This window comes from Eumetopias jubatus, unplaced genomic scaffold, assembly GCF_037043125.1.
Source record: "Eumetopias jubatus isolate StellerSeaLion01/CBP00866 unplaced genomic scaffold, mEumJub1_p1.0 scaffold_10, whole genome shotgun sequence".
Lineage (NCBI taxonomy): Eukaryota > Metazoa > Chordata > Mammalia > Carnivora > Otariidae > Eumetopias > Eumetopias jubatus.
Genome location: NW_028274816.1, coordinates 106,164,999 through 106,192,993, shown reverse-complemented (window position 1 = coordinate 106,192,993; position 27,995 = coordinate 106,164,999). Strand labels below are relative to the sequence as shown.

The following is a 27,995-nucleotide window of genomic DNA, read 5'->3' as shown; positions in this document are numbered from 1 at the left end:
ATTCCCACAAGCCTGTTGGTTCCCCTTTTCTCAGAAGCTTAAAACAAAGGACCTGAAAGTCAAATGACCCAATTTAAAATGACCAGTGTCCCCGAAATAGGACGACTTTATTTTCAGTATTAAAGAGATTAACAATAGTTCTCATTATTCTGACTTATCCATATTCAAACTCACCTGCTCAGAAAGTTGCAGGCCCAGTTTCTAACAAGTCCTACTAATCATTAAGAAAGGACTTACAATAAAGGTTATGTGCATAGGAAAGATCAAAGAGTAGAAAATGCCAAACAGAGGTATCCAGAGAGAAAGAAGGCTTTCTGTGACTGAAATATTTTGTGTCCATGGTTCAGGAATAAGATGCTTCTGCTGGGAGCTGAGAAATCAAGATGAGAAACCTTTGGCATCCCAGTTGGATGTCAGAGTTCTCTGCGGTGGTATTTGTGGCTAGTTTAATGCAAACAGTGGGAGAGAGACCTGAGGAGGAGGAGGAAGAAATTCTCAACCTCTACTCAATCACCAGCTGCAGGGTTAGGACTGAGAACCGACTCCGAATACACTCAAGGCATGACCTTGAAGGGCACTGGGACAACTCGGAAGACGAATCACTTAGTACTCAAGTCAAGCCTGTTGTGAATGAAGGGCCAGCTCAGTTGCAGCCCAGGGCCCTTGTACTGGAGACCCTCAGAAGAGTGGGCACCAGAGGCGAGGATGACGCAGCTAGTTATGTGATTTAAAAGGTAGTAACCCACAAGGATGGAAGTAACAGCCCTCACCACTATTCTGCAGATAATCGACAGGACTCCAACCTGAGGGCAACAGGACTGACTAAATCCCTAGTAATTTCATGTTAGGCAGGATCGTGGGTCATAGCTCTAAGTAGAAGCTATAGGTTCTACTCTATAAAAATCGATGTACAGTATAGATCCAGGAGGCTGGGACACTTAGAGAGTGTGGCAGAACACATGGTCTTCAAAGATCTGCTTCTCTTTTGCTGGGAAGGTCTTGTCACAAACTGGACAATTCAAACAAAGGGTCTGCATGTGCTGCTGCTCCAAGGTGTGATCGAAAATGCCATCAGCAAAGTCAGATTTGCAGGTGGGGCATCTCTTCATGGCGAGCTGGGAGGAAGAGCAGAGATGTCAGTACAGATGGAAGCTGTGTGTGGCAGAGGCCATGTGTCCTGTTCTCTTATACCCTCAGCACGGAGCATAATGCTTGGCCCATGGGAGGTGCTCAAGAAGTAGAGGATGGATGAACAAAGTCACATCTGGAGACACTCACTGAGGCTTTCTCTACCCCAGGATTGAAAGGACCTACTATTGTTAAAGTACTCAGAGAGCTTTCAGCAGAATGGGCACTGGACATACCTTGTGGGGCTGGCTGCCTAGTTCTGGTACCAAACTCAGCTCACAGGGGGAGGTCTACAGCAGAAAGCTGATGGGCGAACTCTGCTTTCTTCTCCGCACCTCAATGGGCTCCCTCAGCTTCGGGTTTGACCCAACTGATCCAGCTGACTTCTGGACTTATCAAAATGAACCAGTCTCCCTATGGTTCTCCCATAACTGGAGCAGGAAGGGACTTTCCTCAAGGATTTTATACTTACCAGGCTCGGGGCCGAACTTTCCTGGATACCTGAGGATCATAAAAAAGATTTCATTCAATGAAAGAAATACCATCCCTGGATTCTCCAGCTATGATCTAGCAGCTGGTTTCTGTAACTCCCTCCCTTCCCTTTCTCCCCGCTGCCTTTGACTCTTTCGCTCTCCGACGTACCATTAACTGCTGACAGAGGGGATCTAGGTCAATGATAAAGGGAAAAGAGGAAAAAATAATGAAGTGGCATTTTCGATAGTCATGTTTATGCTATAGAATCAGAAAAAAACAAACCTCTTTTCAGTATGGGGAAAATGAGATTTTAATTAAAACAGTCACGATTTAATAAGAAAGCAATTTGAGAACAGATTTTAAGACTGAAGCCATGCAAACAGGTATTTTTAAATGAAATGCTGAAAAATATTTTTAAGGAGAAAATAAATGTGTACCCCTGACTGCTGTAAAGATTTGATTGTGACTCTTAAGAGAACACGACTGCTTTAAACTGTCCAAGAAAAGGAAACGAGGTCTTCTATCACTTTTGGAGACCAAAGAGGAAAAGTTCCCTGTTCCTTTGTCCCTGGCAAGAACAATCTGACCCTCTGTCCTTGAGTGACAAGACTGGTTTTCATCCCCATTTCCTGTCCTCCAAACCACCCCGGGGTCTCTGTGGGGCACGTTCCCGCTACCCTTGGTCACGTCATCGGGGTGGCTACCATAACTGCCCATTCCTGGGCGGCATACCCCACCTTTTACGCTTCCATTTCCAACTTAATTAGCTTCCTCAGCTTTGTATGTGTATATCTTCTACATAGACACATTTCTCTGATTTATATATTTGGAATAGAGCCACGGGACTCAATTTGTGTCTGCTGCCTCTAGGCGAATGATCTGATTTGCGTCTTCTAGATTCAGATTTATTTCTCAATTAACACTGCTCGCCTGGCAATCTTTCTATTGGGTCCTCGGCTTCTGCCCAGCAAGTCTTAACAATGAGACTGGCCTTAATTAGCATCTCAGGCCAAAAAAAAAAAAATGTAGTGGGGGAAAGGGATGCAGGCAAGGGCCTTCTAGCTCAAATGGCAGTTGTCTTACCAGAATATGGGTTTCCAAAGACAAGTCCTGGGTTTTGTCCGGCACCTCCTTGATCTGAAGTAGGTGCTTGATAGGGCAAAGAGTCAAAATCCAGACCCATGTAACTCAGCAATCTGCTGTTCTCCCTCTTCAAAAGCTATGGAGAGAACGTTTAGAGAGACATGTTGGAAGACGACAGCAAAGAATTGACCACAAGCAACTGGCTAGGGGATGCCCATTAGGGGTGGTTCTCAATGAACAATGTGGGGGTGGAGAATCCCAGGAACTGACAAATCGTAATTCTTCTAGGGGAAGCACAACCTCCACACGCAGAAGATCTGAGTTCTTTATGCCTGAATTTAAATGTATACTGAATTTTGTTTAGATTAATACAAAAAAGAATTTTAAGTCTCTACATACATACCAACTGAAGTGGGGTACAAACGTTGTATGCATATATGAGGGGGGCGGGAGCTATATTAAGGTTGAAGCTGTTGCAAATTATTGAGAGCAAAATGCTTCTTTTAGTCTTTCCTTCCTAGAACAATTTTCTTACACAATGTGAATATTCATCTGATACAATTTCCCCCTTTTTTTTAATTAAGATTTTTTATTTATTTATTTGACAGAGGGAGACACAGCAAGAGAGGGAACACAAGCAGGGGGAGTGGGAGAGGGAGAAGCAGGCTTCCTGTGGAGCAGGGAGCCCCGATGCGGGACTCGATCCCAGGACGCTGGGATCATGACCTGAGCCGAAGGCAGACGCTTAAACCAAGTCACCCCCCACATCTTTTTTTAAAAGATTTTATTTATTTGACAGAGAGAGATACGGCGAGAGAGGGAACACAAGCAGGGGGAGTGGGAGAGGGAGAAGCAGGCTTCCCGCGGAGCAGGGAGCCTGATGCGGGGCTCGATCCCAGGACCGTGGGATCATGACCTGAGCCTAAGGCAGATGCTTAACGACTGAGCCACCCAGGCGCCCCTACAATTTCCCCTTCTTCACGTTTTATCCTTTCAAATGGATATACCAACAGAGAGAGTGAAAGGAGGAAGGAAGAGAGAGAGGGAATGAGGGAAAGAATAAGAGAGAATAAGTTACAAGGAGAACAGATAGCATTTAAAAAGTTCTTAGAAAAAAAAGTAAACTGCCCCTTCACATCTTTTTTTAAAAGATTTATTTATTTATTTGACAGAGAGAGACACAGCGAGAGAGGGAACACAAGCAGGGGGAGTGGGAGAGGGAGAAGCAGGCTTCCTGCCGAGCAGGGAGCCCAACACGGGGCTCGATCCCAGGACCCTGGGACCATGACCTGAGCTGAAGGCAGCTGCTCAGCGACTGAGCCCCCCAGGCACCTGTGCCCCTTCACATCTTAAGAGGGCTTTACTATAGCTCTTAACAAAGCTTTCAATTATCAGATCGTTTCCTCCCTGTTGCAAATTGTGTATATCTTCCCTCCCTCTCACCGCCCTGTCAGACTATACCAGAAAATCGGGATTTCAAAGTCAAGCTCTGTTTATCTAAATCGGAGGATGAGGATGAGGAAGACAGGGCCCGAAACAGACCCCTAAGGTCCCTACAGTCCTGAAAGGCATTGTAATAAATGACATAATCAAAGCTAGAGATGATCACTTGGAGGCACAGCCAGGAAGGGTTACAGAGAGGGGAGAGATGGAGAACCATGGCAGGTGTAGATCTAGGAGCACAAGCCAGAGTGCATGGACACCTAACTTTGATGCAAGAGCAGGAAAGTGCCTTTAAGTACAGCTTTGTAAAAAAGTTTTTTTTTTTTAAGATTTTATTTATTTATTTGACACACAGAGAGAGATAGCAAGAGAGAGAGAGGGAGAGAGCACAAGCAGGGGGAGCAGGCAGGCAGAGGGAGAAGCAGACTTCCTGCATGAGCAGGGAGCCTGATGTGGGGCTCGATCCCAGGACCCTGGGATCATGACCTGAGCCGAAGGCAGCGGTTTAACCAACTGAGCCACCCAGGTGCTCCTAAAAAAGTTTTTATTTATTGTTTTTAATAATCTCTACACCCAATATGGGGCTTGAACTCACAACCCCCGAGATCGAGTCGCATGCTTCTCCAACTGAGCCAACCAGGTGCCCCCAAGTGAAGCTTCTTTATTTGCTGCCATCATCCTCAGTCAACCAAGAATAGCTTGTGTCTAACCCACAGCAGAAAACAAATATTGATTGGATGAATGAATGAGTGAGTGAATTAATGCAGAGCATTTTATTAGGAGCCTACCATGGGTCCAGCCCTGGCACAGACTGTCACTACTGCCATGGTTTGGCAGCAGAAGAAAAGGAAAAAGTTGTGCTGAAGGAAATGGGTCCCTTAGCTAGCCTAAAAATGATGTAGGATATTATTCTCCAAAGACAATACAATAGGTGTGAAGTTAAAAGCAAAATGAATTAAGTTAGATCTTCATCAAGGCTGTTCCTTTCAAGTTGACTATTGCCATGGCAAACAAGTTTCAGTTATAGAACCAAGAGAGGGTTCGTGGTAGATGAGGAAACCAGATTAAATTTACTCGTAGGAGCAATGGTCTCACCCATTGTCCCAGAAAGGGCTCTTTTATTTAACTTGTTAATCACCACATCTCTGGGTCACCCTGCTCCTTCTTAAAACCTTGGGGTTTCCAGGGGTGCCTGGGTGGCTCAGTCAGTGAAGTGGCCGACTTGATTTCAGCTCAGGTCATGATCTCAGGCTAGTGGCACGGAGCCCTGCATTTGGTTCCGCGCTCAGCACGGAGTCCTCTTGAGATTCTCTTTCCCTCTCCCTCTGCTCCTCCCCACCACAAGCTCGTTCTCTCTCAAATAAATAAATAAATAAATAAATCTTTAAACAAAACACCTTGGAGTTTCTAGCCTGTTGTATACACTTACATCATTTTCTCTTTCCAATCTCTCTTTCTCTCTCTGCAGAACATTACATATAATCTTGTTCTCATTCAGTGTTTTTGACAGACCAGAGTTCTCGTCCTGTCAATAACAAAAAACAATTGGGATTAGGATCACATATTGTCATCTGGATCCAAGGTGGGGTACCACAAGGGCCTGTAGAGGATCTGGATTCCCAAAGTGGTGGGGGGGACTGAGGTGGGGGAGGAGGCAGCTGGGGTGCAGAGGACGTATGGTGGAGGCGATGCTGACTTAACAGGGAAATGATTTAATAAAATGCCTGAAGGCCTGCCCTGGCATCGAGATGCCGTTTTCTTTTGGTTTAGCTGGTAGTATAAGTGACCAAAGAGAGGAAAAGTCATAAGCTTGGGAAAAGCCCCAAGGCTGACTTATCAGAATTAGGGATAAGTGGAGCCCTGTTTTAACTGCACCCAACCATGGAAACAAGCATCTTTGTCTTGAATAAACATCTCACTCGATGTAGTGTGAGGCACTTAGGTCGATGTGACGCCCTCAGTGAGGACAGGCATCTGCACTCAAGGAACACTGAGGAAGAAGGAACCCTGGAAGGCATTTATCCAAGGCTACAGGGAACCCGGACTGAGGTGTTGGGCGTCCCGGTGTGACGGGCTGACCTAATTTCATAAACCCCACACTGGTAGGCATGCTTCCGTGCTTCCCATCTCCTACCTACAGACAGACACGTGCACATACCTCACAGAAACACTTAAGCTAATCCTACTAGTTGTGTTTTTTGTTTTTTTTTTCCCGAGATTTTTTATTTGAACGCTGGTGCCCAAACTGCTGTGCGCTTCTAGCCGACCCTGAGGTAGTAACTCGAGAGGGGCTACCCGATGACAGGGCTCACTGCAGGCTCCCGGCTCCCCATCCCCAGTGGCTCTTGTTGGCTCTTCTGGTCCTGCTTCACTTCCTCAAAAGGCAGAAATAAGAAAGGGCTATCTGAGTCTGCACAGAAACCTGCTCAATGGTTACAAAACCTTCCCTGAGACCCGCAGCTAGACTGGGGCCACTACTTCCGGGGACCCCCAGACTGGTTTCTGGCCGCACACTCCATCCCTCCTCTTTTTAGCAGAAAGAAATGTTTCTCTTTAACAAGGGGGGGCAGTCCTCTGGGCTTGGTCTAGGAACCACAGACCTTCACACCCCTGGCTTCCTGGGCCCCTGAGCTCTGTCACCTACCAGTTGTGCAGTGGCCCTGAGTTGCCTGATCTGTCTGTGGAGTCGTTGACATTCTTTGTACTTCTCTAAGAAACAGGCTTTCCCGGCCTCTACCTTTGCCTTCAGGCGCTCCACCTCTTGTACTAACTGCTTCTCCACTGCTGTTTTCTTGTTCCTAGGCGCCTGAAGTATAAGACACACAGTCCCTCGTAGTTAGGGGCCCTTTGCGTATGTGAGGAAGAAAGAATTAAGCCCCTGGGTCTTGAAAAATATGCCACGAAAACCCAGGAAACCCCTACCTGCCACAAGGAGGTTCAAACCTTTGAAGGGCTATAGCTTATTTAAAACAGTGTGGCCACAGCAGAGGCCACAAGCTCCAATGTGCTGGCGGGGGGCCGGGACAGTGACGTTGCTGAGAAGGAGCTGAAGGCCACCGGCCAGTGGAGGCTGGAGGCGTGGGGCAGAGGGAGCAGGAACCACCCAGCCCGGGTGTCGCTGCTGGGTGGGGATGCATGCTCCGTGCTGCCAGAGCCTCCAAGTTTTCAAGAGGCTAGAAATACATTTTTTTTTTTTAAATGGAAAATGTTTCCATTTTTAATTATTGGTAGCCAGTTCAAGTTTTGAAAAACACCCTCTAGGCCAAATAAGACATTTCTCTGGGCTAACCTTAACCTGTGAGCGGCAGCTTTTCTAACTTCCTTCTCCTCTTTATCATGCTAAAGTGTCTAGTAGCTTCCATATGGTTGGTACTCTGCTAGTTGATTGAATAATGGCTGAGTGAACGATACCGCATACACTGCAGAGACGATATGACTTAAAATCCCAACAGTTGGACATCCTCCAGACACCGGGGTTTCTCATACCCTTATAGCAATTCAGATAATGGGCTTCCTGGTAGCCGTCATCACCACGAGGCCTCTTTTCCAACAATCTATTCTAGGAATTTATCAGTCAGTTGGGCTTTCGTTACTATATTACTATAGCTCAGAATAATTTAAAATGATAATTGCTAATATTACATTAACTATAACAAAAATTTTGACGGCTGTAATATTTTCTAACCAAAGAGCTTGACTTTATAATCCTTCATGTGTCTGCCCCCATGATGAGAAGGGGGTAGGGGGTGACTCTGGGTGATTCTTGACTCAAGGCTCTATTGACGAAAATCTGTCATGAAGCTCTTTAAATATCCCTCTGCCATTCATCACACCATAGAAACGGCCACCTCTCCTAAATGTTTTGTAGATGACAAATTCTCTGTCCCTCTGGGACATCTTGTTAGATGTCCAACGGTAAACACTATTCTCCTCTGCCTTTTTTAGCCTTTCCGTCCCCTGGAAAGAGGCCCTGTCCCTTCCTGCGCGCAGGCTCCCTCCCACAAAGCCGTCCAAAGACAGACGTGCCGTTAACTCCCGTTGCTTCTTCACGGCCGTCATTTCTTCCTCCTTCATCTGCTCTACTGTCTGCTCCAGCTTCTTCTGGTGCTGCCCCTGTACAGAAACAGATGTCGGTACCACTGCTGGGCAAAAAAAGGCACACACGCACTGGGGGAGGGCCTGCTGAGCCCATGGGCAAGCAGCCGGCGGACAGAGAAGCAAGTCTCCCCTTACTACTTCCGAGAAGAGCCACGAGATCCCTCATCTCAGATGGCTTCCTCTGAGACCCTTCCCACAGCTGGCAACAGCCGTATATGACAGAGGACACAAAGAACTATGTATATATTTTCTCGCAAAGGCCCAAAAACGTTGGGTCCGTCCGTGACTCTACCTGTTGTGTCAAAGTGAGAAGGAGCTGGCTATTTTCCTTTTTCAGATGCTCCAGCTGTTCTGTCTTATCTTGGTCTCCCTGCACAAGCTTCTCCATTTCTTTCTCTTGAGTTGACAGCTGGGCCTAAAGCAAAAACAGTGAATATAGCCAATATGATATAAAAGAAAGAAAACTGAACAGGAACAGTGCTGTTTAATGTGCACTAACACACAGAAGTGTGCGCTCCTTGGCAGCTCCCAACTGCCAAATATCCCTAGAACGCCCACTTTTCCGCTCTCCGTCACTCCCTGTGTCTAAGACTCAACTGAGGAAAAGTCAACAAACCACTCTTTAAGGCATAGCTTAGAAACCAAGAGTGATTCAGCTGTTATCTGCTTTACATTCTAGACTTTTTTTTTTCATTCTAGGCTTTTGAGAAAGACTTTGCTTGAAAAGATTTTGTAGCTAAAAGCAAAAAGTTTGAAAAGCACTGGTAGAGCTGACAGTCCTCCATCTTAAGAGTTCATGATAAATATAGACTGAATAAATTATTCAGTTCCTTGTGGACTGGGACTATAAAAGTTAACAGTGTGTGTGGGGAGGGTCAAGAATAGAAAACTCCGTGAACATTTAGTCTGATGCTTTGAAAGGTCCACTGGGGCACTCGCTACAGTGAAATGCATCTCTCTCTCTCCGGGCCGCCACGGAGGAGTGATGGCCAGGGTAAGACAATGCACTTTGGCAAAGATTTGGAATTACCTACCTGGAGCTGATCCACTCGGACTCCCATCTTCTCATTTTCTGAGGACATCTTTTGATTTTGTTCTTTCAGTCTGTGGAGGTGAAGAGGACTAAGTGAAAAAGACGCTGATTCTGGGTCAGATGCCCCAGGCCTTCAATGACTTAAGGCTGCCTTGACCCTAGGCTGTGCAATTAGTTTAAAATCCATTCTTGTTCACTCCTGTTTCAGCTTCCTGACCTCAAACTGCAGGTATTCGACACTTCACGCTAATACTTGAATTCCCGTTACTTCGCCTTACCACTTGGATACTAATGCTCCAACCTAGAATCATACCTATCACTGCCAAAAGAGGAACACTGTTTTCTAACGAGTTCTGCAGATCTAATCTCACCCTGCCCCGAGGTGTCTGTAACACAGCAGTTCCTCCCATCTGAGAATCACACTCACTGAAGCAGCTCTGTCTCCCAGTGGTCCTTCTGCGCCTGCACTTGCTGTTCCAATTTCTTATTGGTGCTCTTTAAAGTTTCTAGCTCCTCCTGCAGATTGAGACGTCAAAGGAACAGACCATTTCTAAGACAAGTTTTAGTATCTCAGCTAGCCGACAAATATTTACTGAGCGTTTACTACATGTCAGGCACTTATTATATGTCATGACACAACAGTGAATGAAATATCCAAGTAAAGGGGTTTCCAGATTAGAATGTTCTTAATCTGTTCTCTCCACGAAATGCATTCACCTTAATTTCTCTCCCACCAGAGCTTGTTTTTGTCCATTAACTCATTAAGCAAATATTTAATGAGTGCCTATGAGGCACTGTTCCTTCACTGCAGACACAGCAGCGAATGAAATAAAGTGGCTTTTCTCTTTGAAAGGTGCTGTCCCATAAATTCACGAACACCGCATACATAATTCAAGTTTAGGAGCCACATTTAAAAAATTAAAAAGAAACAGATACACTTAATTTTACTAATGGTACATTTAACTCAATATATCTAAAATATTGCTTCAATATGTAAGTAAGAAGGAAATACTTTAATTTTTTTCATATTAAGTCTTCAAAATGCGATATATCCTTTACGCTTACAGCATATCACAACACGCCATGTTGCCAGTGTTCAAGAGCCACGGGTGGCCAGTGGCCCCTGTACTGGGGCTACACATTTGGTTTTTCTTTCCCAACTTCATTCTGCACTGAAGCCAACCTTGTCCATCAATAACAACTCCCTGCTTTTAGCTCCAAGATTGACAAATTTATTATCTTTTAAAAAATAATTTTTAAAAAACTGTAGGAATCCATACATCAAATTTTCCCTCTTAATCATTTTTAAGCCTACAGTTCAGTGGCATTAAGTACATTCACATCGTTGTACAACCGGCACCACATCCACTCACAGAACTATTTTCATTTTGCACACAACCATGAAAACACTGACTCCCTGTTCCCCCCACCGGTGCCCCCACTCCCAGCAACCACTCCTCTACTCTCTGTCTCTAAGAAGTTGGCTACTCCAGGTACCTCATCAGTGGGATCACATGCTATTTGTTTCTCTGTGTCCGACCCATTTTACCCGGCTAATGTCCTCAATGTTCATCCATTCTGTAGCCTGTGTCAGAATTTCTTTCCTTTTTAAAGCTGAATAATAATCTACACGCTAAACCATGTCTATCCATCTATCTGTCACTGGACACTTGGGCTGCCTCCACCCTTTGGCTGTTGTGAAAGATGCTATTATGAACATGGGTGTACTAGTCTCTCTTTCAGAAAACAAGTACTATCAATCTCTCTTTTATAGAGAGGGAAACTGAAGTTCAGAGATGTTAAGAAATTTCCCCTGCTTCATCAAATAATAAGTGGGAGAACCAGTCTGTGTGACTCCAAAGATGGGGTTCTTAACCATTGTATGGTCCTGGCTCTAAAACACATGGGTTTTCCTGCCCATTTTTATTGTTTTTAATTTTTAATTCCTAAAAAACATGGGTTTTAACATCAAAAAAATCTGAGCTCAAATCCAAGCTCCTTTCAAAGTCATGAACTGTTGTGACATTGAGCAAGTCGTTAACCTAACCTCTCTGAGCTGCTAGGTGGTTGTAAGGATTAAGTGAAGCGATCTGCTTAATTACAGTGCCTCACTTACAGTGTACATAGTAGGTGCTGAATAAATACTGGCTTGTGTTATCATGACAACTAGTAGCTAGTTGGTAGGAGAGCTAACCCAAAAAGCCAGACCCTCTGATTCCTTGGCTAGAACCTGGCAGGTGAGCTGTAGGGCTCCTGGCCAGGACACCGGTTCCTGACAGACAGACTGAATTACACCTCTGCCACCTCTGTTTGTTATCTCACTGCCTGGAGTAGGCCAGATCTGTAGCCTGGACCTGTCACCCACACTTCTCTACCAGCCCAGGGCTGAGGACATCACAGGCGTTTGTGTGACAGCAATGTATAAAGAACAAGCTGTCTGGGAGTCAAGAGAAGTGGGTCCTAACCTAGTGTGGTCACTAAACTGACCGCTTCCTCTCTCCTCTGGGCCTCAGTTTGCTCACCTGTAGATCAGGGGCTCTACAGATGGTGACTGCCAAGGTTTGCATGTTCTGGAACTTCTAAAGTATGACCTCAGTGTAATTAGTTTATAGTCCTTAGAGAAGACTCTCCTCTTTAGCTCCTTGCATTATCAACTCTCATTTACTACCCACTGATTGGAAGGATGTTTCAAAAGAGAAGTAACAAAGAGTTTGGGTAACCTGAAACCTTGCTTTTATACTCGCTACTCTCTCAATGTCCACATTCTAGCTAATCAGAGCAAATAGATTACATTCTACATAAAGTAGGAAGAAGCAGTCAGACTGCCTGGGTTTGAATCCTGGCTCCATCACGGATTAGCTGTATGAGAGATTATGTACCTAAGCCTCAGGTTTACTCATCTGTAAAATCGGGGTAATAATAGTACCTATTCCAAAGTTTAAATAAAGTAATCCATATAAAACTTTTAACACTGTGCCTATTCAAAGATATTAGTATAAGAGAGTAAGATCACAAGCAAAACAGAAGGTGGTGCTGGATAAGAGACACCATCCAATTCTGACCTCTGTACTCCAGCTTCATGTTTTTCGTTTGTTTTCAGGTTCATGTTTAACTAGCAGCCATACCTCCTTCTTGTGGAGCTCAGCCTGCATGTCTGAGTTCTGCTTCTGGAGGCTGACACAGCTGTCCTTCAGCTCCTGGTTTTCTTTGCAAAGCTCCTTATTGTGCTGCTCAATTTCTTCCACCTCACCCTACGAAAGAGCATCTGTGAATTCATATTTGACCCTTTATAGCTTGATAAATATTCAAGTCCCTCTAGTGGAACATTCCCATAGGCTGGGATGCTGAGAGTCTGGTGGATTCCCACTCACACAGCGACATCTATGTACCCTGAATGGGATCACCTCCTCAGTATGTAGGGAAGCGGGTAATGTAGGTATGTCTGTATAACTGCAACATTGAGCCTGTCATTACCAAGAAAGAAAGACAAACAACATTAAGGCCATAAAGAGTTAAAAGGCAGAATGACAGAAGAATCTTGCACGTAGATTCTTCTTGCAAACACTTACTACTCTTTGTCTTTCCTAATGGACTTAGCTCCTAGAGGCCAAGACAGCAGGTGATAAAATCGATTCTTCACTGCCTACCAGAGTGCTAGATGGAAAGAGGATGTCCTGTGAGATAACTGAGCGAATGAATCTAATGAGAGATAGGGCGCCTGGGTGGCTCAGTCGGTTAAGATCTGCCTTCCGCTCAGGTCAAGTTCCCAGGGTCCTGGGATCGAGCGCCACATCGGGCTCCCTGCTCAGCGGGAAGCCTGCTTCTCCCTCTCCCACTCCCCCTGCTTATGTGGCTCACTCTCTGTCTAATGAATAAATAAAATCTTAAAAAAAATAAACGAACTGAGAGACACAAAGCACATTTGGTGTATCCCTCCTCAAAGGAGCTTATAAATTTACCGTCGTGGTAAGATGTGCAGATGACCAGATGTGTAGATGCCCAAAATTAAGCAACTGGAAAAGTTAAGGGAAAACTGAATGCCAACTGAGTTACAGCAGCTTTAGAGAAAGGAGAAATCACTTATTGTTGTGATTCTTTTCAATGTTCCTAAGTCATTCCTGAGCAGGTTTGAATGGGTACTATATACATTTTTCCCAAGAGTATCTGTTAAGACATTCAATAAAGGCTTATTGATCCAAATTCCACCCTATCCTGAAATTACTACTCTTAATGGCAGGAAAGGATTGAGGTGAGATGTTCACAGACCTGAGTGGTAACCACCAGGATGTCCTCCTCATTTTCTGGACGGAACTGGAAAGGGATACTTGCTCCCCGGACCACACCATCCTGATCCACATAGCAGAACTGGTAATACTCATCATCCTTGGGCAGGTAATAAGCTGAAAACACAACATGATTTTTAATCCAAAATAAAGTCTATTAAGAAAACTAAAAATCTGGAAGTCTTTTATCTGCCCTAGAAATCTTAAGCTCAAGGGAATTAGTCTTAGCTGCTGTCTTCAAATACCTTTGATCTAGGATTTTTCTCACCTTTGAACTGGACTTCCTGCTGTTTGGCTGATTCGCTTTTTAGGTCAACGGGCAAAGTGACCCACATGAAGGTGTAATACTCACGGGTTGTCTTCCATCCCACCTGCAATGACAGAAGGCTCTCACTCAGCATCTGAAAGTGCTCAGGGGAAAACTCATGTGTGCTAGGTCTTCTTAAAATGCACTTACTATTTATTTGTTTATGTTGAAAATACAATAGAATGAGTCCCTTATGATATGTGGTATGAGGTCTGATACGACTAGAAACTGGCACACACACAGTCCAGAATACCTGGCTCAGAAGGAAATGAAAACCGACCCCTTGACACCCAGCACCAGAGTTCTAAAAATTCTATCACCACATCAGACAGAGAACGGTGAGTGGCTGGGGAAAACAGTGAAGACAGTTCTGGGGTTGTGAATCTGATCCCGCTACCTTCTCCCAACAGTGTTCTTAGAACTTCTTAATCAGAAAGCCCTTCTGAGCCGCCGTCTCCATGGGTCAGTCCTCTCCTGTGTCCAGGCCAGTCTTGTCACCCACACTGACCTGGTTATACTTGTGTATTTAAAAAAATGCCGTTTTTGAATCAGGTGCATGTGGAGGGGCAAAAGGGTTCTTAGATTATGAGGTAGGTCCCAGATAACAGAGTCCAGTCTATAGAATTTTCGTGTTTTTCTCTTTCTTTTTTTTTTAAGATTTTATTTGACAGAGACACAGGGAGAGAGGGAACACAAGCAGGGGGAGTGGGAGAGGGAGAGGGAGAAGCAGGCTTCCCGTGGAGCAGGCAGCCGGATGTGGGGCTCGATCCCAGGACCCTGGGACCATGACCTGAGCCGAAGGCAGACGCTTAACGACTGAGCCACCCGGGTGCCCCACGTCAGTGTTTTTCTTAATGCATGCTTAATGAAGGCTTTTTGGTACAGATACTGACAACAATCTGGCAGTCATAGAGGCCTCCTCCAGGTCTTGAATGCAGTAAGTCATGATATAAGGATACTATAAAATATGCCTCAGAGCAGAAAGCTGGCTAAGTGGAAAATATTCTCAGTAAATGTGAAGAGGGGTAAAAGATGCCTCAAATTGTATCTGGAGGATAAGGGCACACCAGAGAATAGAAAGGGAGCCATTGTGTCTTCGAGGGGAAAACACTCAGCAAATGAGAAGTGAAATTACATTTATTGCCATATTCTGACCCTGCCTGAGCCCAGTGGGAAGAAAAAGAGCTAAAAATAAATTCCATTTTTATATACGAAGGAATCAGTGCAGGGTTGAAAAGGCTACACTGAAAGCTCATCAGAACATATCAGGGCATGTTTTAGTGTCTCATTAATACACACCCCATTGCTGTGTGCATCTCAGGGCCACCGCGGCCTATGGTGGTACAGGAAGCAAGAATTTTATGGAGTCTTCATTCACATCCTGGAGTTTCTTAATGCACTGTGACCAAAATACCATCTGGGAAGGCCTAAGAATTACAGCAGTCTTGGAGCAAGGAAACAACTTCTGGCCACCTGCAATTTCAGGCCTTGGCCCCTCCACCTGCGTAGTTGTAGTCCCGGGTGGGCCTCTCGTGGCATATGTCCCCTCTCGGAGCCCTTGGAAACATTTAAATGCCCAGGGAAAGAAGAACATGGAGCACAGGGTTGTGCACTAAAGGCAGGACAGCCAACTCCCACTTACTTTAGGCTCTCTCATTGCTGGGAGCTTTTGCTATATTGAGAAGATGAAGCATATAGCACATTCCCAAAAACAGTTCACAAGCATCCGCTTGGTGCCAGGAAGGACCAGTGTCAGGACTGCTGAGGAGCTGAGGAATATGGTTGAGACTGCACCGCAAATGGTTCAGTTGATGGAGCATGCGACTTTTTTTTTTTAATTAGAAAAAAGGAAAAAAAAAATTTTAAGTGATCTCTACCCTCAGTGTGGCGCTTGAACTCACAACCCCGAGATCAAGGGTAGCGCAGCTCCACCGACTGAGCCAGTCAGGCACTGCGAGCACACGACTCTTGATCTCAGGGTTGTGAGTCCGAGCCCCATGTGAGGCGTGGAGTTTACTTAAAATAAAATTAAAAAGAGGGGTGCCTGGGTGGCTAAGTGGGTTGAGCGTCCCACTCTTGATTTTGGGTCAGGTCATGATCTCTGGGTCGTGGGATTGGGCCCTGCACTGGGCTCTGCACTCAGCTTGACACTCTCTCCCTCCCTCTGCCCCTTCCTCCCCCTGCTCGCTCTCTCTCTAAAATAAATAAAGTCTTTAAAGAGAGAGAGAGAGAGAGATTATACTACAAGAACACCAGATGAGCTTTCCAAGGGAGATATGAAAGATAACACTTTATAGTCAACTCTCTACCATCTGTTGTTCATATGAATTCAGCAGAATAGGAAAAAAAGCAGAGGTTTAGGAATCACACAGACTTGTTCAGCATCTACTCACTGGGAAAGCCACCATCTCGAGTATATTCATTTTATTCATCTGTGCATAAGAGATAACACCCCCTATCTAAGGGTACTGCTGTGCTGTGAGGTTCAGTTAGAAGGCACACACATGCACACACAAAACCTCAAGGACATTGCACATATGTTCTCAAAAAGTCTGTGTTCTCTTTATTAGTCTTAAAACTTTCTTTCAGGCTTCTAGGCAGCCATTCGAATCAACAGCTTTATGGACAATGAACGATAAGAGGCCATTTTTTGCATTAATGGTTTTCTTTATGGAATCATGGGGATACCTCTGAAATACACATGACATTCCAAAGATGCATTTCTCAAAAAATATTTTTTAAAGATTTCATTTATTTATTTGAGAGAGAGAGATCACAGAGGCAGAGGGAGAGGGAGAAGCAGGCTCCCCACTGAGCAGGGAGCCCGATGCAGGGCTCGATCCCAGGACCCAGAGATCATGACCTGAGCTGAAGGCAGCCGCTTAACCAACTGAGCCACCCAAGCACCCCTCAAAAATGTTTTTAAACATTTGTTTTTAAAAAGCGTTAAGATTTTCATTTGGTTTACGGTCAAGTCCTCACTGGAAGTTGCTAAGTCCTTGGAAAATACAACCAGTCTAGGCAAAACAGAAATATAACTGTGTTGAAAAAAAAAGTTATAGGTTACATTTCATTTTTTTTTAATGCTTTTATTTATTTGAGAGAGAGAGTGAGCTATCACGAGCAGGGGGAAAAGGTAGAAGGAGAAGCAGACTCCCCATTGAGCAGGGAGCCCGACATAGGACTCGATCCCAGAACCCTGGGGTCATGACCTGAGCCAAAGGCAGACATTTAACCGACTGAGCCACCCAGGAGCCCACAGATTACATTTCAAAGATGAATAAGCAGTTTTCAAACTGTCCTCTTTTTGAATTATCTGTAGCTGCACTGTCCAGAATGATAGCCACTAGCCCATTTAAATTAATTAAATTTTCATTAATTCTAGCCACATTTTAAGTGCTCAATACCCACATGTGGCTAGAGGCCATCGTCCTGAACAGTGAAGGTACAGCTCCATTGTAGAAAATTCTACTCGACAGCTTTGCTACCTATGGGGAAGAAAAAAACAACAATCATCTTCCAAAATAGGAAATACTCCAGTGTGTCAGTTTTCTGTATCAGGACATCCTTCAGTCTAACGAGTCAATATCCTGCAGTCTCAGGAGGTGTCCTGCTATCCCTGCCTCTAAACACGAGCTTCCATGGCTCCATCAGTTAGCTTAGAATTCCAAACAATTAAGGAAAAGTAACTCTGTGAGGGATGTGAATGAGCACCAGCTCCTCCACAGTGCAGTCAAGAATGACGTCTGACGAACCATGAGAGACGATGGACTCTGAGAAACAAACTGAGGGTTCTAGAGGGGAGGGGGGTGGGGGGATGGGTTAGCCTGGTGATGGGTATTAAGGAGGACACGTACTGCATGGAGCACTGGGTGTTACAGGCAAACAATGAATCATGGAACACTACATCAAAAACTAATGATGTAATGTGTGGTGACTAACATAATAAAATTAAATAAAAAAAAAGAATGATGTCTGATTTCAGGATGAACATTGGCAAACAAGCACATGACATACTGAGGTGTCAAAACAAAGGTCACTGATCTTGGAACTCAGCAGTGTAAATTACTTAAATTTGACCTTTATCTTCTGTCTCTGGATATAATAGGAAGATCGGTCATTACGTGTGTGTGTGTGTGTGTGTGTGTGTGTGTGTGTGTGTGTGTGTGTGTGTGTGTGTGTGTGTGTGTGTGTGTGTGATGTGAGGGACAGAGAGAGACACAGATTGGGGGAGAAAGGGAGGCAGAGAATAAGTTGACTATAATTAAAAAAAAGTACCATTTCTGTACTTGAACTAGGAGAGGTCCCTCAGGGACCTCAGAAAATTTCTATCCCTGGAAATCTTTTCAAAGCAAGTCACACTTATTCAGTAATAAACTTCCTGCATGCAGGACATCAAACCAGGTAACTTCTTGACCTCCTTTTCAGATATTTAATACTCATATTAAAACAAATTAAACACTCTTCTAAGTAAGAAAGCAATGTTTAAGGTCACAGAAATTACATAAGGGGCCACTCATCCCAGTCAACTCATAGATGAATATTTCAAAATAGGATAATTTAAAAACATTTACATTTGGTCTTTGAAAGCATAATAAAACTTGGGGGCTATATGATTTGCCATCTTATTTTGGCTTGCGACTGAAATTAAAACTTGAGTCCCACAGCACAAGTAGGTGTGTGAAGGGGGAAGTAGGGAAGTATCAGGGAGTTTAGTTTAGTATTTTATTTTTATTTTTTTAAAAGATTATTTATTTGTTTATTTGACAGAGAGAGCGCACAAGCAGGCAGAGCAGCAGGCAGAGGGAAAGGGAGAAATAGGCTCCCTCCTGAGCAAGGAGCCCCAGGTGGGGCTTGATCTCAGGACCCCAGGATCATGACCTGAGCTGAAGGCAGTTGCTTAACCAACTGAGCCACCCAGGTGCCCCTAGTTTAGGATTTTTTAAATTGGCCAGGGGTGCCTGGGTGGCTCAGTCGGTTAAGCATCTGCCTTTAGCTCAGGTCATGATCCCGGGGTCCTGGGATCAAGGCCTGTGTTGGGCTCCCTGCTCAGCGGAGAGCCTGCTTCTCCCTCTCCCTCTGCTGCTCCCGCTGCTTGTACTCTCTCTCTGTCAAATAAATAAAAATCTTAAAAAAAAAAATTGTTTTTTAAATGGCCAGACAGAAAAAAAAGAAGAGGTGTGGGGCTCCTGAGTGGCTCAGTCAGTTAAGCGTCTGACTTCGGCTCAGGTCATGATCTCAGGGTCCTGGGATCGAGCCCTGTGTCAGGCTCCTTGTTCAACAGGGTGTCTGCTTGTCCCTCTGCCCCCTGCCATTCATAGTTTCTCTCAAATAAATAGATAAAATCTTAAAAAAAAAAAGGCCAGACACAAGATGTAAAATGCTTATAATACACAGACGGTCACACACGCAGGTATTGAAGAGTCACCTCTAGTTCCCAGTCACTTGGTACTAAATTAACCACTTACTCTAAAGATGCCAATCCAATCCTTTCGGCGGGGAATGAAATGCTGGGTGAGTGTATAATAGCATGTGACATCCCCTCCAGGGACATAGAACTTCTCCACGCTGTTAAAGATGACCTGAGAGAAATGACAATGGTCCAGCAAGACAGCTGACGTGGGGGGATCTTCTAGTGTCTCTTCCATGGTGGGCGTCCTGTTACGAGATATGGGATAGTTATTAAGGCTCAGAAAGGGCTGTTTGAAATGTTGGAAGATTTCTGGGCTCTCACCCAGGGAACATTCCATTCGAGGCAAGTCGGGAAAAGCAAAAGCCTGACAGGGATTGAGATCATACAACTTGCTTTCTGTTTCACTTTGAGCCATTTTGCATTCATAGCTTCCTGTGCTATAAGAACTTTCTAAGAATGTCTTTGATCTCCACCACAGGCACCACCACCCTCACATACCTTTATTCTCTGCTCATAGCTTGTTTGTTCCACTTCTTCTAAGTGCCTTAAATAAGTAAGGCAGCCTCGAGGAAAATAACCTGAGCTGGGAATGGTTAAGACCTAGAGTCTAGATTTTTCATCCCAACAAGTCCTGTGACTTCCTGAATATCAATTTCTCTAGATTTCAGCTTCTCGATTCATTCCATTTATCCTATAATTATCGAGTCTTTGCACTCTGCTAGGAGCTGGGCATGGGTGCAGGAAGAAAGGTGGGGTTGAGAGTAGATTATCTGACATGCACCGGTGACAAGCATGGGTTCTGAAACCAGAATGGTGAAGTTCAAATTCCAGCCCCACTACCTATTAGATGCATGAGCTTGGGCAACTCACTTAATCAGCCGGGCTCTATGCCTGTTCCCTCACCTGTAAAACGGGGCTACTAAAACACCTACGTCATTTGGTTTTCCATGAACATTAACTGAAATAATGTAAAGTCTGCAGGCCTTAAATCACTACCTGCCATAGCATCACACAAAGTAGAAATATGTAGAATGACAGAATAAAGTATTAGCAGAGTCTGCAAGAAGAAAGGACTTGCCAGATGTTAGTGATTTTCTTAATATTGTGGGGTGTTTTGTTTTGTTTTCTGGCATAGGCTTTGCCCTCGAAAGGGTCCCAATGCAATATGGCAGTTAGATGAGAAAACAAGTGACCGACAGAAGGATGGAATCAGTGCAAAACGCTCTTGGGTTCAAAAGCGGGAGAGATGCAACTGGCTAGGAAAATGAAGAAGAGCTTTGACGGGTGAGTAGAAGCCTGGATAAGCCCTCAAGGAAGATGAGCCTTTGGGCTTCGGGGTGAGGAAATTCCAGGTGAATGGAATGGCATGCATAAAAGCAATGAGGAAAGAGAGAAATGCCGCCCACGTTTGGAGGATAGCAAGTTGGATCCCTATTTCTAACACTGGGGATATAACCTGTATTTCACCTTTGCAGGTCACAGTACAGATAAAATGTGATCAAGCATGGCAAACTATTTGGGAGGTAAAAACAATATAGAAAAGAATCAGAGTCTTTTGAATTGCTGAGATCTGACACTTACTGCCTCTCAAAAGTCACCTGCTCCATCTTCTAAATGCTCCCCGGGTCTAAGATTTAGTGAGCCCATGCTCCTCAACCCAGGGTTTCACTGGGAAATGGAAACAATATGGTGGCAGTATACAGCAGCTGAAGGAGAGCTGTATACAGGGGACTACTATATGATACCTTACAACTTCGGCTGCTGGAACACGTTGGAAAAATGTATACAACTCAATTTTTAAAAATAAGTACAATAACCAAAAAAACACAGCCCTTCTAGTCCTGCCTGACCCTACTTATTTCCTGGTTTTATTTTCAACGCTAAACCACCAGGTCTCTTCTTCCAACTCCTCCAGTAGTCAATTTTCTCACAGAGAAGGCAGGGGGACTTTGGTGGCACTGAACTGTCTATTCTTGGGATTAAGCTAAGGAACTAGGAAATGTATTAGCTTTCTGGTTTATGACACAGTTTTGCCACATCCTTAACCTCAAAACTCAGATCAGTTTTTCTGAGGAAGGGGGACGTCTCATTCCAGTCTAGGTCAGAACTAGTTCCACATATACGCTGTTGCCTGTGTGATCTCTTGGATGCTATGGGAGGGTGGGCAGGGAGATATCTCAGCTTGCAGACCCCTTTCTTTTCCAGGGGTCTCAAGTCTTACTGAGGCCAGCATATCCCCTCTGTCAGCCTGGAGCAGCATTTATCTGAGTTTGTAAAATGACTTAATCTGTTGTCTTTGGATCATAAAGAACACTCAGGTAAGAGTGGCTTCAGGGCCTATCTCTCAATTAACCTAAGTACCCAACTCCCTCTTCTTTTACTTCATAACACTATCACCCCTGTATACACGACATAATGCCTAGCCTGTAGTAATTGCTGATTAACTATTCACTGAGTAAGTGAAATGCATGTGATTCATCAAAAAGTGAAAGGAAGGGGCTTTGTAGGTAAACAATGGTGTGAATGACCGCGCGGGGCTAATTCTTTTTTTAAGCCCTGCTCTTAATTTGTTGGATACCCTTAGAGAAGCTGCTGTTTCTCAGCTTTCTCTTCTCTAAAATAGGGTGAAGAGATGATAATCTCCAAGTGCTATGTCAATTCTTGGTATGGCTGGTTCAACTGGCATAGCTGGTTCAAGTGGCATGGTGCCAAAAAAACAAAAGGCACAGATTTGATTTCCTTAAGGACCCATAAAATTCACACTCCATTACCCACCTTCTACACACTCAAACTCTCTGGCAAGCTGTTTTGCAAATGGATGTTACTCAGAAAGGCAAGACCAGCCAAGGGTATGAGGGCTTCGTACATCCTCTTTCCTGCTAGAAAAACAATCAGTCTATAAGCTCATAAACAGAACACTGAAGAAAGGACATGTGCGCACGCGCACACGCACACACACACACACACACACACACACACACAAAGACACAAAAGAGCTCATGTTGAGGCTTGAGAGTAGGGACAGCCAGTGGAAACTAGCTCTTTTCATTCATCTGAACACCTGATCATCTATCTGGAAGTCAACAGTCTTGGTTCCTTGCTTATCAAATATGTAAGACTCCATGAAGTCTCCCATTTCAGAGATCTCATCACCTTCCCGGGATGACTCAGAGGGCACCTAGTGGCTCTCTAGGTATTTGGAATTCAGTTGTTCTTGAAATAGGAAACTCTCCTCTGCGGGAGACTGGGGAAGGGGTTGAGGAGGCAGGCAGAGTGGAGAACAGCCATGGCTTGCTTCTCTGCTTTTTACCAAAGCTGAGGACAGAAAAGGCCATGGGTGAAAGGCCATGAGTATAACCATGCTAATCTGAACTGGGTCAGCAAGGAGTTACCTCATTTAGCTCTTCCCGGAAGGAAGATATCTACTACTATATTAATTTTTAAGGTCAGTGACCCTTAAAACCCTTTCCTCCCTCCCAGTGATTAGGTTCCTTGGGAGAAATGGGTTCTGACAATGGCTGGGGAAATCACCTTTCTGGCAAAGCGGTCCAGAAAGGACTGTTTGTGGAGGGGGCAGAGAGGATATGGAGGAAAAAGTAGAATGATTTAAGCATCAACTTCTCCGTCTTTAACAGCTCCTCCCACTATAGAATCTGCCCACCATCCGCTTCTAATTCTGACAATATCCATGGAGGGAAGTGAGACGAGCTAGAAAAAGAGCAAAAGTTAGGGGCACCGGGGGGGCTCAGTTGTTGAGCGTCTGCCTTCGGCTCAGGTCATGATCCCAGGGTCCTGGGATTGAGCCCCGCATCGGGCTCCCTGCTCCGCAGGAAGCCTGCTACTCCCTCTCCCACTCCCCCTGCTTGTGTCCCCTCTCGCTGTGTGTCTGTCAAATAAATAAATAAAATCTTAAAAAAAAAAGAGCAAAAGTTAAATTTAGAAAACTGGAGAGCTACGAAGTCATGGAAAAGCAGTGGGATGAATTTGGCCCCCTAGAAATCCTGGGATGGTACTCCACCTAATTCCCTCTTCCTACCCTCATGCCCAAGACTAGCCACACGAGGAGTGAGCAGGGAAAACAAATAGGGATGTCTAAAAGCAAACCACTGAGTAGGGGAATATAATGCAGAGATTCTACAAACTGTCAGAAGCACTTTACTTGGACTCTGATTTTTTTCAGCTCAGTTTCCAAAAGGATTAGGGTCCTCAGAGGATGTATGCAATAACAGGCGTGTGTTTTAAAATGAGTCCCCTGAACTGGCTTCTGGCTTCTAAGAAAACCTGACACATTTTCATCTAATGAGCTTTTCAAGCCTAATATACTACTCCCAGGACTGTTCCATGAGGGCAGAGATTCTTTTACGTTCTCCTGAAGAAAAGGAACAGCTAATTCTACTTCTGCCCTGTGTGAATCTGTAAAGTACACAGATATGCTTTTTAGCAGAAAAATTTAAAAATATTATAAAGCTTCCTGGTTCAGATTCTAACAATGCAAATACTCAACCAAATCAATTCACCAACTTTCCTAAAGATTTTCCCCATGTGTGCTGAACCATGAAGAAGAAATAATCTTATTTAAAAATAACTTAAGTTCTACTGTAGAGTTATGCCCAACATTTTTACATTAGCCTTTCATACTGGTGGGCACATGTTTAGAGAAATGAAAGGCTATCAGTTTATCTGGATTAGTTCACAAAAGGAAAGCAAATGTTCCCACAGCTAAGAAAGAAATGCAAATCAATTCATTTGGGAACAGTAAAAACAAAAGATAAGCAAAAAAACCCCAAACTGCATTTCATCTAATTCCTTCATCCTGCTTATGTAACTTTTTAAACTAGTAGCCATTAGCAAAATGTATGAACTGATTTGAATCCCACTCCTCCAGGCCCTGGAAGAGATGCTTGCTCGAAACTACCCATAGAGAACCTGGACAGTGGCTACTATGGCCCTGAGCAAAAGCAAAGACACACAGTCACTGGCCTTCAAATTCTTGAGCTCCTTGTTCTAATCCAAAATTTCCAAGTTCATTCTAGTTCTTTACCTAAAATCTTTCAGAGTGCCTTAGAGAACTTGTATACCTCCAGGAGGCTTGTAATACTCCTCATTAACAACTGCTGGGATTGGCTGCCCCACTTGTTCGAAGCAGGCCCTCAGCCATATCCCACACCAGCAGCTCCAGCAGTATGGGGCAAGGAAAGAAAAACAGTTGTGGGACATGAGATGCAGGCAACCAGAAGAAACTGTGTGAAAGCCTCAACTCTGTGTCCTAATCCTCTATTTAATTTAACTGAGATGGTACACTTTTCCTTGAAAGGGGTGACTGTGCTAACCCCTGAAGTGACATGAGTGGTGACAGGGTTTGAAGTGTAGTGGAAAGGGAACTAGGCTAGGAGCCAAGGGACCTGGGTTCCTGTCTTAGTTCTGCCACTAACTAGCTGTGGCATCTTGGCTAAGTCGCACTACCTCCTTTTAGGCCTCAGTATCCTCATCAGTAAAATGCACGGATCAGGCTAGAAAATCTCCAAGAAACCTTCCAGCTACAATGATGATCCCAAGTGAAAGAAAAAGAAAGTGAAAGAGGTCATATTAATGATCTTTCTTTTCATCTAAGGAAATAAAGAACCATGGTATTATATCAACAAGCACAAAGTGTTTAAAGAGCCCTAGATGTACTATCTGACTTGAAAGATAATACTTGTTAGTGCTGTGTAACTCTCACCACCTTTCTTGGGGTCCTTTCCACTCCACAGCTGTCATTATCTGCTAAAAGGTAGAGTTTCAGGTGGAGGCCCTTTGAAAATATCTGTGAAAGTGAATCACCTGGATATTCCCTAATTATGTACTCTACTTAATCTACACAGACATTAAAAGTCCTCTGTTTTAGATGGTTTTTGCAACCGGGGAAGTAAGTTACAATAGATAGCATCTGTATTATTCTACTCAGCTCCAGCAATGGCCACTTGTTGGCTTGCATCGGGAGCAAAGAATCCAAGTGATAGAAAAAGGTTAACATGCCCGGGAGGGGTTGAAATCATAATGGGGGAACATTAGCCCTTAAATTAAATTGGGTTGATGGTAGCTGTGGGGAGGGGCTTCGGGAGATCAACGGTAAAGAAGCAGGTCATTACGCTCTGGTTGCTTTCTTCTGCCTAGAGTATGTCCAATTACAGAAGGCTTTATCTGAAGGAAAGAGACTTTAGGGATCAGGCCTACTCATAAGACAGGGAAACTGAGGCCCAAAGAGAAAGTAACTTGCCTAGGGTGACGGGGCACAGTCCCACCTCGGCCTCGTAGCAAACAGCGATGCTGATGCGGTCAAGGGCAGGGATTAAGGAACTACCAAAGATCTCGGCCCGCGCGGGAGGCGGGGGAGGGGGGGGAAGAGGGAGGAGGAAAAGGGGGGGCGGGGGGTGGTTGACGCCGTGACGTCAAGACCCCGACTCCCGTCAGAGGGGTTCCTTCTGCTCAAGAAGCCTGCCACCCGGCCACAGGCACTGAAGCTCTGCCCTCCTGGGGAGAAAACTGCCCCTCAACCCTCCAAGGCCGCAGACGGGGCTCCAGGGGCTCCATGGCGCCACTCACACTTACTGTCACCCTGGAAAGATGAAAGGAAGTGAAAACCGAAACCAGCCGCACCTCTGCCTGCCCAAGGTCCTTTCTGAAGAGTGGAAGCCTGAATTTGGGGAACCCGAAGGCCCAACTGCCCCTAATTGCCCTCCTTCAGTCCAGGGACTCACCAGGGGGAGCAGCCGGCGTCGGCGCAACAGCAACAGGGCAGGGACAGGGACAGGGGCGGGGCTAAAAACCCAGGGGAGAGCTGCTCCCATCTGGTCCCGCCCATACGCCACAACGGCTACCAAGCCCCGCCCCCGCCGTGGTGCTTGCTGGGGCTTGTAGTGCTCAGGTGAATGGGCACCCGGGTGCTTAGCTGCACTATGGGGTTTTCGCCCATCCCGAACAGCTCCCCAAGGAGCCTATTTCTTCCCCTAGAATGAGCCGTTTACTTACCTTGAAAAAAAAACCCAGAACTTTATTTCTTTCAGTCCTGAACAAGAAAGGGCCATCGAGAGGTCATCTTCATTTTTCTCCTGCCTCTACATAGCACTTCACTAAGAGCCGTACAGATGAGACCCCCTTCGGCATTTAATCATCCTTCCCCCTGCCCCTAAAGGAGACCCAGCAATCTCCCTGGATTCCCCCATTTCTGTGTTTCAGGCTTCCTTTTCTATAAAATTATTTTTTAGCATTAGCTCTGTCAAGGTGGTGTTCGTCCTAATTGCAGTAAGAATAAACTCAGAATCCTGCTAAGTCAGGTTAGAGGGAATTCCTTACCCTTGAAAACTGATCAATCCCTGGCCTGTCTTCAGCAAGAATCCTGTGAAGTCGGTTCAGCAGTAATCTCCCCCGCCCCTACCCTCGATGTCTTCTCTTAGTAATTTTCCATCCACTTGTCCTTAATTGTATTTGTGGAGCTGAGCTCAATCTCTCTCCTCTATTGTAATGTCCCTATGGCAATAATCCTGGATAAAGTCTCTCTTACTGGTTTAACAAGTGTCAGAATAATTATTTCTTTAACACTGCACATGCTATCTATGGATGGTTAAATTTAGAAGTGCCTCTTCTCCAAGGAGTAGCATCCTTCTAAATCTGGGAAGAAACTTTCTATGCAGTCTAACTGGGGAATTTATGCACCTGAAGACACTTTATGTTTCAGGCAGGAGAATGAGCATTCCTTTTACTGCCTTATCACAAAATTGGTGGCATTCAACTGAGAAGAATGGATGGCGGGAAATAAGTAAACCAGTAAACTTTTACCGGGGGTTCTGTTGAAAGTTTAAATCACCTTCTGCGTTACCAAAATTATGCTCTTTCATTTTAAACTCTGTCTACAGGGATAAGTGTCCTCAGTATCCTGGATACATCTCCTTTAATTTTACTTAGTAGCTTTTTAAAAAGCTCTTAGAATTGACACCTCCTACACCCACACACCTTAGTGTCCATATTAACACAACTATTTCATGAAACTTTTGCCTGGATGTTAAAAATGCAAATGAATCCATTGTGCATTTTAGGAGTCGCCTAGAAGAACCACCAATTTTTTTTAAAGATTTTATTTATTTATTCGACAGAGAGAGCTAGCGAGAGAGGGAACATGGGGGAGCTGGAGAGGGAGAAGCTGGCTCCCCGCAGAGCAGGGAGCCCTATGTGGGGCTCGATCCCAGGACGCCGGGATCATGACCTGAGCCAAAGGCAGACACTTAACTGAGCCACCCAAGCATCCCTGAACCACCAATTCTTCAATAGAAAGCATCACATGATGATAGTTCTATACTTTTCAAGACTCTTAGAACCCCTGGCCTCAAAATCCTTGCTTGGCTGTGTCCACCAATCCTAAACTGTTATATCATGACTCTTACCCTATCCTAATCAACTTTTGCCTTTACCCTCACATTGAAAGATCCACCCCCTTCCCCAAACTAAACTTCAAAGTCTCAATAAATACCACTATTTTGTCCTTCTGCCTCTGAGCTGCTGTTACAACTTTGCCAAGACACTGTTCTTCCTCACTAAGGTAAGAATAATCCCAGTTTTTTTTGAGGGGGGAGGGGCAGAGGGAGAGAGAGAATCCTGAAGCGGACTCCCCGCTGAGCGTGGAGCCGAACACGGGGCTGGATCCCAAGACTCTCAGATCATGACCTGAGCCGAAATCAAGAGGCAGCTGCTCAACCAACT

At 44.8% G+C, this 27,995-nt stretch overlaps 1 protein-coding gene across 5 annotated transcripts; it reads right to left on the bottom strand.

Annotated features, from left to right (window-relative positions):
* Nucleotides 1-72: 72 nt before the first annotated feature.
* On the bottom strand, nucleotides 73-26,089 carry CALCOCO2 (calcium binding and coiled-coil domain 2). 5 transcript variants are annotated; one of them, XM_088028306.1, is made up of 14 exons: nucleotides 26,000-26,089; nucleotides 19,318-19,507; nucleotides 13,811-13,913; nucleotides 13,526-13,659; nucleotides 12,385-12,510; nucleotides 9,687-9,775; nucleotides 9,261-9,330; nucleotides 8,519-8,641; nucleotides 8,155-8,241; nucleotides 6,773-6,934; nucleotides 5,558-5,653; nucleotides 2,686-2,821; nucleotides 1,601-1,629; nucleotides 73-1,115 (listed from the first exon to the last, which is right to left on the bottom strand). In XM_088028306.1, exons 2-14 carry the CDS (start codon nucleotides 19,495-19,497, stop codon nucleotides 939-941), a joined length of 1,512 nt encoding a protein of 503 aa, XP_087884432.1. In that variant the 5' UTR covers nucleotides 19,498-19,507; nucleotides 26,000-26,089; the 3' UTR covers nucleotides 73-938. The 5 variants fall into 5 exon arrangements, with proteins under 5 accessions (XP_087884432.1, XP_087884429.1, XP_087884428.1 ...); XM_088028303.1 differs by lacking the exon at nucleotides 6,773-6,934 and adding an exon at nucleotides 22,038-22,138 and having other exon boundaries at nucleotides 26,000-26,047; XM_088028302.1 differs by lacking the exon at nucleotides 6,773-6,934 and adding an exon at nucleotides 22,038-22,141 and having other exon boundaries at nucleotides 26,000-26,031.
* Nucleotides 26,090-27,995: the final 1,906 nt, after the last annotated feature.